A 16,244-nucleotide genomic window follows, 5' to 3' on the forward strand; every position below is an offset into this window, starting at 1 on the left:
CCCTCCCGCGCTAGCCTAAGGGCCACCTTAGCAAAGCGCATCCCAGGCTGCATAGCCGCACTACCCTACCCAACCATACCACACATAAACATGACACTACCCCCGGGGTTTACACAGACGAGCCGGCGAAGCAAGAAGAGCGCCAGAAGAAAGGGCCCTAGCCGGCGGGGCCCAGCCAGGACAAAAGGAGGTCCCACAAAGCGCCTACACCGGCCGCATTTGCGGTCGGGGTAGACGACGGATGGGGCCCACCTACGAAGGCTGTCCAGGCCTACACGAGATGAGGCAGGATAAAGAGGGATAATCCCCCTCGATCCCAAATCATTGAGGCCAATTTCTAGCTATAGAATAATGGCGGCGGCGGTGTTAATCTCGACTGAGGTTGTTGCTACAAGCAAACAGTTTTCCAAATGAGCATCGGTAATTCGTGTTCTCTCGTGAACAAAGCATGTTTGTAAAACTCAGGATATTTATGCTTATCCAAATACGTTTTATAGAACTCTTCTAAACCAACTTGTTGGAATTTCTCCTTTAACTGAGTATCACAACACATTTCACAATGTTCCAATTGCAATCTTCCAGGTAATAAATTCACGTCTACAGCAAATGGCGTTGCAAATGCACAAAATAGTACATGATGTTTTTTAAAATCCTGAAATCGGTTTTCAAATTCTAGATTCAAATTGGATATCAAAGAAGCGTATTTATCCGCCGCCTCCTGTGTGAGGATGAGGAGTTTACTTACCTACAGAATCTATCAAGGCTTAGTAGCGAAAATATAACGAAACTACAGAATAACACTAATACATAGAACTTTGTTAAGCTTCCGAAGCTTCCCGAAGACTCACTTGGCGACGCATTATACCCGCCCCGCAATCCACGAGGTACATCCACACTCCCCACTGATCTCTCACACATACAAGCTTAGCGCGCGCGTTTTGAAATCAGCTCTTATACATACGGACACGAAATAAACTGTAACGATAGTTTCGTCACTGTACTGAGATACTCCCATAGCGATGTTATGGATAATAAAAGTTTAATTTACAAATTTTCTGTTTTGTTTAAAATTAAATATTATGTTTTCACCCAGCTCCGCGGGCCACAACATAACAATCGGCGGGCCGCATGCGGCCCGCGGGCCGCGGGTTGGCCACCCCTGATCTAAAGCATTTGTATAACATACCAATAAGAATTATTAAGTTAGTAGCCAGTCTATATCTAGTATGATGCTGTTGACAAACTGTCATAGCTGTTTACAAAAATTGAGGGGGTGTAATTCAGTAATGGACTCTCAGTATAGCTGTCTCCCACAAAATCATTAGTTAAAAACTATTTTACTTGGTGTGAAATAAGTCATGCCTCCATAGTATTTGCAGATTAGTAGGTCATTCTTTGTCAGGAGGTATAAAGAAGTACATATTTTCTGACAGTAGGCATTGGGAAGCAATGACCTTTAAGATATGACATACTTTGTAGGTTGTAGGTTATATCTCACCCACATATCGAAAGAATATTCATACTTATACGATTTTTTCTGCAAAATAAAGTAATGTAGTTTTTTCTTGGCTTTATGTTTTGGAAAAGGGACAAGTTTCTTATGTCAAATGGATCACACTATATTTTTTTAGCGTATGAGGTACTCCTTGTACTATTGAAAATTTAAATGAAATTCTATTTTTCACTATAAAGCTAGAAAACAAGTAGGATTTTTCGTGACATACATTTTAAGTTACTTTGTGGCTGTTTATTCTCCAACTACTACTAACACTAACACTATTACAAATGTTCGAAAAAATTAGAATTTATGATTTAACTTCAAAGAACTGAAAAAGAAATTGATAAATGAGAATGGAATGCATTTACTTTTATGATCTTTTTCTAAAGAAAAAGATAAAACTTTTATCTGTGAAGTCCTCACAAAAATCTGATTTATCCTGTGGACGAATACTGACTCGCTGCTGTTATATTTATTAATAAATTATATAATTAAATTATGTATTAATAATGTATTATGTAAAATATGTTTAATGTAAATAAAATACTGCAATTCAATCTGAATCAGATTCATTTTACTTTCTTTTTTTAATAATAAAAAAATTTGGTAAAGATATTCAATATTTTTTGTTGTTCCTCTGCCAAGTCTTGGTCTACAAAAAAGTAAATATTATTGCTTAAAACAAATCATCTGCATACGTACCATTTAGCAATACATTTGCAGTATACACCATTAAAACGTTTCCTCTGAAATGAATCCAAATTTGAACCATTTCGGTTTCAGTGCGATTATTTGACATTTTTTTTTTAATTACTACCTATGTGGATTGTTGTACTTGGAAATCTTAATAATTTAAGTTTGTTGTTAAAAATGAAAAGAATGGCGATGACAACATACACCAGAAAGCACTGGTCTTGATCAGATGTCAGTTTCACTTCCCTCACATTGCGACAACATAACACCAACGTAAACTTGGCAAAGTTTATGTTGTAAAAAAATCCTAAATTACCTAAATTCTGATTGCCTTATCTATAGGTTGAAGCATAGTTAGTACATGTTATTGGTTATATGGTATTATGTTTTAGTACTTTGATAGGAAGTTAATGAAACATATTTATGTAATTTTTTTCATTTTTGTTATCTTCTGTGTGGAAACTTCTAAGTCTAATATTAAAATAAATGTTTTGCTTTTTAGTTGGGTGATTTTAAGTGTAACCAATGTGATAAGCTGTTTATGCAACAAAACTGTTTGGACCGCCATTGCAGCATTGAACATCCTATCGATGATAAATATATATGTGCTGATTGTCAGAAAAATTTTAAAACTAAGGAACAGCTCATTGATCATATGAGAATACATCCGATTAAATCTGTGAAATGTCTTGGTTGTAACAGGGAATTTTCCAGAAAATACCATCTTGACAGACATATCGGACAAACCGGTTGCACAGGACTTCCTAGAAAAGTATTTGATTGCCGCGTGAGTAACATTATCTGTCTCATTTAGTTTGTGAAATAATTATATTGCTTCATTTAAAAAATAACAAAAATTACAGAAATAATATAAATTAACATGTCATTTGTAAAGTTCATGGATTTGAAAATTAAACTCTGTCAAAAAATATTTTAAAAGTTGAATGTAATATATAAATATAATGATAGTATAATAATATTGTAGCAAATCTTTAAGTTTGTTGAATTTTTAGGTTTGTAAAAGATATTTTACCCGCAAAGACAATTTAGCGGAACATCTTAGAGGTCATGCAGGACAGGGGAAGAAGAAGAAGACTTTCAACTGCGGCTTTTGTGGTAAAGTGTTCCATGGATATGCTTTACTCAATGTTCATGTTCGCACTCATACAGGTAGACAATTCTCTTTAATGTTTGCTATATATTCTTAACGAATTCCTTATTCAGGTGAAAAACCGTATCCTTGTGATTTGTGTCCTAAAAAGTTTCCATCTGCTGGAGCCATGAAGAAGCACCGTCGCATGCACACTGGAGAAAAACCATATAAATGTGATGAGGTTAGTAAATAATTTAAAGTCTAAATTTAAAAATATTTTCTATTACCATTCGTATTAAATTTGGAAAATTCCTAAAAGATGTATCAACATGAGCATATATTACGATAGTTTCTGTCAGATGGGCAGAATGATCTGTATGTTTTGAAATTCTCACTATTGGTAAGGCATAGATATTGTTTTGAGTTGTGGGAAGTTTGCCATCATGTCGTGGAATGGTGAATATCAAGCATTTGTTATTGAAACTTATTTAAAAATTAGCGATTTTCGTTGCCATGCAATGGTTATTTCTTCAGCTTTTCAAACTATGTCGATACAGTAGAATACGTAACAAGACAACCATTTCGATACGGATTAAATGTTTTAGCAGATAATTTCAACTTTGAAAAAGAAACCATCAGGAAGACTTTCAACACCAGAGAATATTTTTGTAACGATCTGGATGCATTAATGCATTCAGGAAGTTCATTGTACTTTATAGCCCTTTAAAAAATACCGTCTTATGTGCGGTAGCATAGTACGATATTGGTATATATAAATGCCTACGGCAAAATATCCATTGGTTTTTAAATTTGAGATAAATTATTCTTGCAAATAATCTGCAGTCAAGTTGTTTAATATATGATGGATATCATAGCATCTCTACCGAATAACCATCAATTGTATTGCCTTTTTATACAAAAATAATATAATAAACTTACACAATAGTCAAAATCAGGTAGTTTCATAATATACACAGTTACGTTACAAAATAAAGATAAATTGGAAGATATTTTATACAGAAAGAAACTATTTTAGATATTTTTTTAACTAGATATTTAGGGCGTCATATCAGAAGGGTGTATGAACCAAATCTGAAATTTTACGGAAAATGAAAAAAACGTTTTAGAAATCAAGATTTAAAATGAATTTGCTGATTTTGCCAATAAAATTGGGGAGATTTAACATTAGTAAAATGCCTACATGTAATTGATTTTTGGCTCATGCGCCCTTCTGATATTAGGATGTTCAAAGAACATGTATTAAATTTATTTAAATAGTGGGTGTATGGTATACAAAAATATACTTTATTAATACCTACATTAACTGTATTAATACCAACTAAAATTTGTTACATTTTATTTACGTGCCTTTTCCTCTTTAAAAGTCGTTCTCGTACTTGTAGAGATGTCTCGTCTTCAAATTCTTCACCATCGGAATTTTGGGAAGTATTTATTACTGGCGTTTTGGGAACTATTTATTACTGGAGGAATGACTGCACCTTTGCCTTGACACATAGACAATAAATTGTTATACTTTATTTTATTTATAGGAAGTTTTTCAGAATATAGCGATGTTGTAACATCCGTGTTTAGGACACTTAAAAAACACCAAAAGCAACACAATTTTTATTTACGAACATTCACAAATTTAATCAAATGTAAGGTTGTGTGAAGTTTACCAAATCAGCTGAGGGCGTATAATCCAATACTGTCTAGCAGGCGTGAAAGTAATATAGAAGTATTAGAAGGGCGTATGAGCATACGCCTTTCTGATATTATAGTTTTGTAAAATTGGTACATACGTCTAAGTAAAATGCGTTAGAACAGAGTGTTAATTATGAATATATACGCCCTTCTGATATATTAAGCGAATTGATTAAATGAGTTTATACATCCTAAAAACCCAAAACTGACTATAGTGGCTATTACGCCCTTCTGATATGACGCCCTCGATATATAATCAAGTGAGTAGCAAATGGTAGGTATTATCTAACATAAATTGTAAATATGAGGATTGCCTTTTATATTTCAGGAATAGAGAACAAAAAAGGAATTAATCACCTGCTTTACTGTTTTTCAAAATATTCTCGACGAAGATCAATACACTTGCATGCCTTTGAACCAATTTTCAAAGCATTTTTTCCATTCCGATCCAGGTACGTCCAAAACATGCATTTTGAACGCTCCAACTGCTACTTTAGGCATCGAAAAATGTTGACCTCTTAATTTATCTTTGATGTGCCGGAATAAAAAAAGTCATTGGGTGACAAATCAGGGCTGTAGGGCGGATGACTCATCGGTCTGACTTTTCCAGTTCTCAAAAAGTCTCTTATCTCACATTGTCCTGGTGGAGAATGTTGCTTCTTCAGTGGTCGGCTCCTTTATTTTTTCAAAGACTTCTGGCAAACAAGTGGTTTATGTGCCATTCAGAATTGACCATCCAATGTTGTACTAACGCTACAGTTTTTGAAAAAACAGGCGACCATTTGTTTAGAAGTGTTTCGTGTGTGAACAACTTTTGTTGGATTTGGCTCATCTTGAAAGACCCATTCAGTCGACTGCTATTTACTTTCAGGCTCATACGCATACATCCATGATTCGTCACCTGTTACGATGTCATAGACGTGTTTTGGAGCACCAGGATTGTATTTCTTTGGACCAATCGACACGAGCCTTTTTTTGGTGTTTGTGGCAAATTATGTGGCAATCAAGTCTTGATATTTTATAATGTAGGTGGTAATGCCTATATCATAGTTCCAGAATTTGACATAAATATGAAAACCTATTTTGCATATAGGTACCAACTTTTTATTTATATTCATGCAAAGTGTTTAAAATTTAATCAAGCAGTATAAAGACAATATTTTAAAATGCTACTTATGCGACTATTAAAAATTGGTGGTTAACCAATTGAAAAGAGATTTTCTTTAACTCTCAACATAAATTGTGTATTTCAGTGTGACAAACGATTTGCTGCCAAGGAGACGTTGAACCGGCATCTACGAATTCATACAGGTGAAAAACCTCACCAATGCCAATTCTGTGGGAAATCCTTCATACAGGCATCTCAGTTGAGAGCCCACATCTTCCATCACACGGGGGAGAACGCCTACACATGTCCGCATTGTAACCGTGCTTTCAACAGGAGGCTAAGGTTAACCACCCACATAAAGTTTATGCACGAAGGAGAGGAGCCTCTGCCTTGTCCCAAATGTGACAAGACTTTTTTCAGAAAAGAGGATGTGGCGCGACACATGTTGAGCCACAGCGGGGAGAAACGTAAGTAATTTTTTATAATATATGAACTATAACGAGCTTTTTGGATCAGTTAATATACAGCTGTACTGTACTGTAAAGGTGTTGTGGCATCTAGAGAAATACTAAATGACCATTTTTAAAAAACTTGGGTAAAGATTTGTAGATATACAGAGTGTAACTTTAAGTTGGGGATTCTTTTGACAAGAAATAAAATGGCTAACTATACCTTGCAGGTCTCAGTTCTTGCAGACACTTAATATATCACCTCCATCATCGCATCCCTCTGAATAATAGTTGTTAATTAGACAACAGACCTGCACCACCGTAACCTGTTGATGACTTCCAACGATGCAAAACCTTTCAAATTCAAAGTTATATGTACTGTCTCCAAATGCGGAACAACAACTGTCTCCCTTTGCTTCGTCACTGTTGACACTCACTATCTCCCTTGGTTGCCTACAATTCATGTATTTGTAATACACGAATATTAATAGTGACGGCATACACAAGAATTAAAGTGCAATTTAAAAAACTAATTATAAGTATTTATATGATTAAAAAAAAAGAACGTCAGATTCGTATTCAGGGGAACACGTACTATTACCCCTAAAAAACTGATCCCCACTTAAAGTTACACGCTGTATAGGAGTGATCTATGAATTTTAACTAAAAAAGAGTTCACAATAGTAGTATATGCAAATTATGATCTAACCACATTAACCTCTTCATCTAAAATCATAAAAATAACAAGTAATAAAATAATAACCTGAGTAGCCGAAACTAATTTCCATAAACTGTTATTCTGTATTACTAATATCCAGCAGTCCCAGATACATCAGTCAGTGTTTTTATTTATTACTTAAAATACCAACCCAACAAATTAAAATTTCGTCATGTAGCAGCAGATTTCGGTGCAATATATTATAATTATATAAATAAATTTAATAATGTTGAAAATAATTTGTGGTCCTAAGTTTGATTTATATTGAAAATCATAACAGGTGGAATAGAAGATGAATCTTTCTTGATATTAATATTACAAAATATCTTGGAATCACACTTAATTGTCATTTCACTATTATACAGGGTGATTCAGTCATAATGTCATTAATTTAAACCACGCATTCGGGAGGCCTAATAAAGACAGAAAATCAGAAAAAAAATTTTTTACTCGACTTAAAAATGAAGGAAATCAACCCATAACTCCCGCTAAGAGGTCGGTCCGGCCAGATGTCCGGATACTCGGAAAATTTTGTAATGTAATGTCATGAACCAGTCAGCTGGTCAGCTGAAGCGAATAGCGTTGCCAAGTTCACATCATAATCACATTTACTTTGGGTTCCCCGTTAAACGTATTAAACGCTTTAGTACACATATACATATATACAAAACCAATAAAATGCAAGTAAATAAAGGAGCATGCTGCTTTTTATTATAAAGAATTTTAACAATTGTATTAACTTAGTGCAAAATGTTTTAACAAGCCTGACTTCTCGAAGTCAACTTTTGTTAAAAGAAAATAAATAAAGCATAGGTTTACCTACCTGTTTGTAGGCACATCGTATTTTATCAAATAAAAAAGTCGGCGCACTAAATACCCGAATATACAAAATACACTACACAGGGTTACAAAACCATTAACAATTTAAAGCGTTTATTTAAATCTACCACCCTCCATATCTCCCGCATTTTTCCCACAAATTTGGAGTGAAGATCACACCGTACAGATGGAAAGGAGATGTGCATTGGAAATACACACAAAACTGTTAGTTTATTTTGGATTGTTTGAAGTGTCAGTCATGAAGGCTTTGTATACGTATGCCGAAAATGTGGATATGGTGATTTTATATGGAGAGTGTACAGAACGCAAATGCCGCTGCAATTGAATATCGTAGACGTTTTCCTGACAGACAGAACTTTCCAAGCCCTGGAAGCCCCCCAAGACAATTGTGCAAGCCGTCCAACATCTTTGTGACACGGGGTCTATCATACTGCACAGAGAACGTGCAGGACATCGACAAAATGACTTAAATGTGTTTTAAATTTAGTCGAGGAGCAGCGTACTATTTCCACAAGAATAATTTCAGGGCGATTGGAGATATTACAAACCAAAGTTTGGCGGATATTGCACGAGAATTCACTCAACCCGTACCATTTTCAAAAAGTTCAAGCTTTAGAACCGGCTGATTTCCCCAATCGTCTTGAATTTTACATTGGTTCCTAAATCGAAGTGCAGCAGAACCTAACTTTATTAACAAAATGCTCTGGACGGATGAATGCTGTTTTACTCCTGCTGGCATTTTAAACTGGTAAAAAACATATTACTTTCTCAAAAACAATAAGTACCTACCTAGGTTACACCAAAGTTTACATTTATACTAAAGTTTACATTTATTATGTAAACTGTGGTTATACGCAACTGCATATTGAATAATAAATTGAACATAATACTAAAACTGTGTATTATTTAACTTAATAAATTATAAAATGTGGAAACGTTAATAATATTAAAAATGATAAATTATAATAACCGTACATTCGAAAACAATCATCCCTATTCATTTGTTGTTTTAGCATCAACATTAATGAATAAATAACAACACAGTATTTATGTTATCACAGTATTTAAAGTAAACTATCTATTTATCATGTATTGAGACAAAAATGTGTGTTTACGTCTTGTCCAAGTTCTAGTCATATAGTGCACGTGCAAGTCAAAAGTAGGTTAGAAGGTTAGTGACCTGGACAGGTTAGCTTACGTCGGAAACATGTACCAAGTTGTTTATTGTGCTGGAATTTGTCTCCGTCCGATTGTTTTTTTTGTGGAATTATACAAGTCTCTCTTGTCAATATTTAAATACTACATACTTTTCACCCTCTCTTTATAATTTATCTAGCGAGTGTTGGTTTTTGATGGTGGATGGTTGGTGAAATGGTTATGATATGAAATTTAAATTATTTGAACTCTTGGAGTTTTGTAACTTCAATATTAAATTGTATTTAAAGTGAAACAGAGCTGATTATTTCTGTGCAGCCATAATAGTCACATTTGGTCAGATGAAAACCCGTCAATATATGGGCAGGAGTATATGGCAATTGTTTAATTGGGCTGCATTTTCTATCTGAACATCTGAATGGGCTGCGTTCAATTTTTAGTAGAATTGTTTGAAAACCTTCCCCTTCAGATGCTACGGGATATGTGGTATATGCACGACAGAGCTCCGGCCCATTTCACTCGCGATGTCTGTGGATTTTTAGACGATCAATGTTCAAATAGGTGGATAGGGAGAAGACGGCCCATAAGATGGCCAGCATGCTCACTGGACCTAAATCCTATGACCTTTTGTATATGAGGTTATATGAAATCTGTCAATTATCATACCGAGGTAGAGAATGTAGAGCAGTTGCGGAAGGCTTACAACAAATTAAAAAAATTAACATTATGATGTTAATAAAAACTGATTTCAAGGCATGCTCAGACCTCCTCGAGGTTCTTGCTGGGCAACAATAACAATTGAATATGTTGATTGCATAATTATAAAAAATAATTTATAGCATTTTAAATTATTATTGGCTGATATGAGCAAACCATTTATTTATTGTCTTTATATGAGCGAAAATATATAAATATAACAAAGTTGTATCTAGGGCGCCTTGTTCATATTGTAGCCGTGCACAATAATGTGAATAACCGGCTGACGTCAGCCGGTCAGTAACAGCCTGAAAAGGGAGTTAAATAATGATTTGAAATTATTTTCTTTTTCAGTTTAAATATGCATTAAATTTTTTTTTAATCGCGCCATGTTATATTCATTTTTCTCTATCTCCTCTTAAAATTAATGACATTATGACTGAATCACCCTATATAAAACATTCCAAATGTGTGTACACAAGCTGGACATATTACTGGAACAATATGCCAAATGAACGGCACTTTACAGTTGCCTTACCAATACCCAAATATTTTATCAGATTAAAAAGTAGTAAATCTTGACACATGACTTCTAAATGTCATTTGTACTTGCCTAGGTTATTCCACTATGCCACTACGATTTTATAAAATTATCAATAAGTTTTTGATTGATTTGTTTCAGCTTTTACTTGCAATATCTGTGAAAAGTCCTTTGCCGCGAAGTCATCCCTAAAGATCCACATGCTTACACATCGCAAAGAGCCGCCATGCAGCTGCGATACATGCGGCAGGGCATTTATTCGCCAAGACTGTCTGATGAGACACATGCGGGCCAGACATAGAGACGTCCTTGAAGACATTTTGGCAAGTGCCGAGAAGAAACGACTGCAGCAGCAACTGCTTAGTGCTGCAACCGATGCCGCTTCCAGGAGTAGTCTGACTGAGAATATCATTTGGAATGAGCTCACTCTGACCGAATCGATCAAAGAACTTCTAACTTTATTAGTGGAAGAGGAGTGTTTACGCGATTTTGGTTATCCAGACGCTCCGGTCGATAAGGTTTTGGATTCTGTTATCAAGAGATGTGGCCACAAGCCGGCATCAGAAGAAGACTTTGATTATATAGGTCGAATGAGAGAAAATGCCAAGTTATTATTTACCGTAGTGATCGATGATGAAGCAGTGAAAGAGCTGTTGAACAACCAGACGGTGGACGAGGTGATTTTACATGTTTTAAGGCTGGCAAAAAAGCAGAATGCTAGTTAAGAGGAGCTGCTTTGTATTACTTAATTTTCTTTTATTCGCGATGTATTGTTATTCATTATATTTTAATTCTTTTTACCTGTTAGGAAACTAATTGGAGTTGTAACTTCCTATTTGGAATTTACGTAATGTTGAGTTTATAATGACAGATAAAAGTAACTATTAATTTTTTTTTCAGAAATCCAAATATTTTCACCATTTTAAAAAATATTTAGACAAATTATTTTTTTTTGCAAGATACAGGATGTCCTAAGTTGAAGTGTACGCTCTTTAAGGGAACATTTTTTAGGTAAAAATAAGCAAAAAGAAACTTATATAAAACAATCTAAGAATGCATTGTTTTTAATATTTTAATACAAATTTTTTTAAAACAATACATGTATGAAAAAAAGTTACTTACTTAAAATAATTTTAATATTTTCTTGAACTTTGAAATTAATTACAGTGAAAATCGTTTATAACGACCTTCAAGGGACCGTTTGTTTAAGGCTATTATAACCGATAGATGTAATAAGCGATTACATATATTTTATTTAAAATTTTTATTGAAAAAATGAAAAAGTTACAATACAAATCTTTAGGTGTGTATATGTAACCTGTTGATCTACGGAATAAATACAATACACTAGAAATGAATACAAAAAAACTTTTGCAACTAATTTTGTAGGTATTTTGCATTTCACGTTGAAGTCGTTTCAAAATTCGCTGATTGATGTCGGTGTTAAATACTTACGGTAGTGAGAGCTTCATTCAGTGGTGGCGAAATAAACTGATTTTCTTCGTTATTTTCTTCCTCGTTATCAGTATTGCACTGACCCTCGACTTCTGCTATAATATCTTCCTCAGTCGCTGACGCACATACAGCCACATTGTTGTCTACACTGACAAATTCTTCGATGTCATTTGTACAAACAGATGAATTCAAATGTTTTCGGCTAATCGAACCAAAGGGATATTATTATTATCGTCACATGTTGTGACTAACATGGCATAGAAGATCATCTTCGCTTTCATCTAGTGGTGGTGAAGGTACATCTTTGAACACGGCATGGCGAAAACAGTTCGATATCAATAAAGTGTACCTTTTTCCAGGTTTTGCAGCATTTGTAAGACTTGCAGTTTTCTATATTGTGTTTTTAAAGCCTTTATAACTCCTTGGTCCATCGGCTGCAAAACAGAGGTGACATTTAGCGTTAAGAACACAAGCTTTATGCACTGCTGATGGGGACTGCTGGATGGGCGGGGCAGTTATCGACTAAAAGAATTCTTCTTTTTCTTGATTTCAGCTGAATATCCCAGTTACGTAGCCACTTTTCAAAAATCTGGGAAGTAATCCATGACTTGTTATTGTTTTCATAAGTCACAGGCAATGAGCGAATGTTTTTAAAACACCGTGTTTTTTTTTGATTTGCCAATCACTAAAAGATTTTCTTGAAATGTAACCAAAATTTTGTAAAGATTATTCAAAGGTAAAAAAAAAAACAAATAGAAATTCTATATTTTTATTTGTTTTTTATCCACTCATATTAGCAGCAACTAAAATCGTTATTCTTGCTTTAGACATTTTTCCACCAGAACGTTGTTCACTGTTAAATTTAATTGTTTTTGTCTAGTCATATTAAAAAATAACCCAGTTTCGTCCGCATTAAAGATATCATCTGGGTTGTAACCTTGACAAAGTACAGGCCATTTCTGAGATAGCCATACTTCTGTTACACCATCAAGAACACTCGCTGCTTCACCACAAACTTCCACAGACAATGTTATTTCGAGCCCGAAAACGTTGAACCCAAGATGAAGAGCACTCCAAATTTTCTTCGCCCGTGCGCCAAACAAAATCATTAGCCTTTTCCTGTAGGATTGGTCCACTAATCGGCATGTTGTTTAAACCATTTTAGTAGCAGTAGCAATAGAGGCTTCTCTATTGCTTTGTAATTGCATTTTCAGTGAATTGTTTTCGAGTAGAGACTATTTTAATTCTATCCTTCCAAATTGTTGAAATCGTAGAGTGTGACACGCCACATTCTTTTACTATGCTTTGCATTACTTTCACCGATTTCTAGTCTCCATATTATATGTGATTTTTCTTCTACATTAAACACTTTTCTTTTTGACATCGTGATAGAAAGTGGTAAATAATACATATAATATAAATGTATGAGTAGATAAGTCGTAATTTGCCCCAAATGTATTGACTAACTGGTGTCGAGAGAGTGGATGCTGGCGGGCCGGGGCGGAAGAGTGGTGCATTGGTTTTAAGGCCATTGGTTGTTATAGCTGATAGATTCTATGATAAATGTATATAAAAACATGTCACTAAGCCGAAATGTTGTAAATGGTGTCGTAGTAAACGATATTTTTAATATGGTATTTCTATAGGATTTAATCGGGACTTCCAAATTCCGTATAAAACGATGTCGTTATAACCAATTTTTACCGTATATAATAATAATTTCTTTGTGTAATATGTATACACATCTTTAGAATTTTATTTTTTTATTTTGCCATAAGAGAGGACATATTTTTGCAGATAATTATTTTTCTTTTGTGAACCTTTTAAAATTCTTTTGAAATCCGCAGAGAATTATACAATTTACTTCAAAATAAAAAAATATAAAAGTTTGCCAAGAGTTTCTGTAAAGTTTTTATTGTATAGTAATATTAAAAAAATAATTGAAATACAAAATCACTAGCCATAGTTTTGTAAGTGCTAAATGTAAGCAAAATTTTGTAAAGATTTGTTACTCAAAGGTAAAAAAAAACAAATTGAAATTCTATATTTTTATTTGTTTTTTACCTCGGGAATGTTATTTTCTTAAAGTTTACGCTTTTCTTCGTGGGACACTGTATTCCATATTTACTGACATTGTTTTTATATTTCGACTTTTTTAATAAATTTACATACATATTTTTTATTTGATCGAGGCTTTACTGTAAAAATTTCAGTTCTAATAGCAAAGAGTGTATCTCTTAAAAGGTTTATATATTAATTCATGTACGTACAGAAATATAAATATATTAATTAAATTTTAAAATGGGTTGCTTTAGGGGTAACGCCACTCTAAAGGTTGGAAAAAAGGTGATTTTTGGAAATTTTCAAAGAAAAATCGTTACAAGATATAGTGTCAGCAACAAAAAGGCTTTATTGTACATGTTTCCAGGTAGTTGAATTTTTTTCAAACAATTTGGATTCAAAATGGCGGCTGTAGGTGATGGCAAACAACAACGCCTTTTTTTTCAGAGGGCTGTATGGCCAGAATGGTTTCTTATTAAGTGGTCTTGGAACAAAAAACCAAAAAATTTCTGATATACAGTATGTCCACAGAAAAGGTGTTAAATAGGAAAAGCTTTCTTATTTTTCATTTTATCGAAAAAAGTTACTCCCGATAAAAATTTTGCTGGTTCTTAAAGTAAGATTGGGATAGAAATTTAACATTTCTTGTACGGGGTGTTCAAAATATTTAACCCTCACCCATAACTTAACATTGTACTAAGTAAATTTTTTGCTGTAAAGTAAGCATTTTAACCTGACATTGGCGATGGGTAATAAATTGTAACAGCGAATTGCCAAGTCAACTTGTCACTAGAACAAGATTGAATTGTTAATTTGGAATAATTTAATTTGTATAAAATACATTTAATGATTACAAAAATTAGTATTAGAGACTGCCTTCTACTTTTTAACAACTTTTCCTAGTAACTTATTTCCACATCTTCACAAATAAGTGCACTTTACTCTTGTACCATTTAAAATTTTTTCAATTTTTTGAACACCTTGTACAAGAAATGTAAAATTTTTCTATTCCAATCCTACTTTAAGAGCCAGTAAAATTTTGTATTAAAAGTAACTTTTTTCGATAAAATGAAAAATAAAGTTTTTCGTATTCAAAACCTTTTCTGTGGACATACTGTATATTAAAAGCTAGGGAACATCATAGGAAAATTAGAAAACATTAATAATGGTTGATTTAGTGAACATTAAAAAAAATGTCAAAAAGGACGAAAAATTTTGAATTAAATTGTTAATAACAATGGAAATTGTTAATCAATCAAAAAACCCTTACAATATTCCTTGAGTTATGTTATTCTGAAGCTGTATACAAAATTTCATGTCGATTCGTTGTTAAAAAAAGTGGTTTGCCATATCTGTCAGATAAGCTCGGTGATACTTTACTAATGTGGCAAAGTATATTTTGTTGAAAACAATACAATCTTGAAATATATCGTTTTATATCTATCTATTTGATAACTTTGTATATATTTTTTGTTGATCTATATGTTACTGTTTTAAGTTTATCTGTCTTTGCCTTTTGTAAATATTTATTGTGAACTGAAGAAACTACATTTACAAAATATTTGTATTTCTTATATTATTGAAGTGGGTTTTTTGCTTTTTCTTTTGCTTATTTTTCATTTATACATATGTATATTGTTGTGTATAGCATGTTGATGTAATCAACATTTTCCTATAAGTTAATCACATTTTCATAGGTTTAATATAAGATATTCTTTTATTCCAAAAGGTAACTGTAGAAACATTACCAATATAGTGTTAAATATATGTTCTACAATATAAAATTAAATAAGACATAAATATGTTGTATATATTTTTATTTTTTATACAGTAACTTCTTGTTGTCTATATAGGTTCAGTACTGATTTGTAGTAATATAAGTAAAAACATATATTTATATTAATTCGCATCATACCTTCCTATGGTTAATCATAGTGACCACCTTTGTTTGGTGCATATCTAAGGCAGTGAATTAATGAAACTTGGGAGGTTTGCATTATGGACCCAAGCTTGCATTTCGTCTAGTGTAATTTAAGCTTCTAATCTAACGAAACGTAAAAATATTATGTTCAAGTTATGCTCTTCCAACTAATAAAAGTATTAAACGTTTTCGTTATTTACAATGACGGAACAGTAATAGTAGTGTAATGTTGCAGATTTATGTAGGTCAGTAGTCTATCCTCTATCATAGCTCCACATTGAGTGCCAAGACGCGGATTTTACTTGGTTTGAC

General features: G+C 33.3%; 1 protein-coding gene across 1 annotated transcript in view; it reads left to right on the plus strand.

The window, feature by feature from the left end:
• Window positions 1–13,727, plus strand: part of LOC108914792 (zinc finger protein 2 homolog) — an 18,248-nt gene extending 4,521 nt beyond the window's left edge. The window contains exons 5-9 of the mRNA XM_018720680.1: window positions 2,694–2,978; window positions 3,205–3,361; window positions 3,416–3,525; window positions 6,242–6,563; window positions 10,637–13,727. Of these exons, the coding sequence (XP_018576196.1) occupies window positions 2,694–2,978; window positions 3,205–3,361; window positions 3,416–3,525; window positions 6,242–6,563; window positions 10,637–11,220 (1,458 nt within the window). The 3' untranslated portion in view covers window positions 11,221–13,727. The remainder of the gene's footprint in view (window positions 1–2,693; window positions 2,979–3,204; window positions 3,362–3,415; window positions 3,526–6,241; window positions 6,564–10,636) is intronic.
• The last annotated feature ends 2,517 nt before the right edge of the window (window positions 13,728–16,244 follow it).

Source organism: Anoplophora glabripennis, unplaced genomic scaffold, assembly GCF_000390285.2.
Source record: "Anoplophora glabripennis isolate ALB-LARVAE unplaced genomic scaffold, Agla_2.0 scaffold1040, whole genome shotgun sequence".
Classification (NCBI taxonomy): domain Eukaryota; kingdom Metazoa; phylum Arthropoda; class Insecta; order Coleoptera; family Cerambycidae; genus Anoplophora; species Anoplophora glabripennis.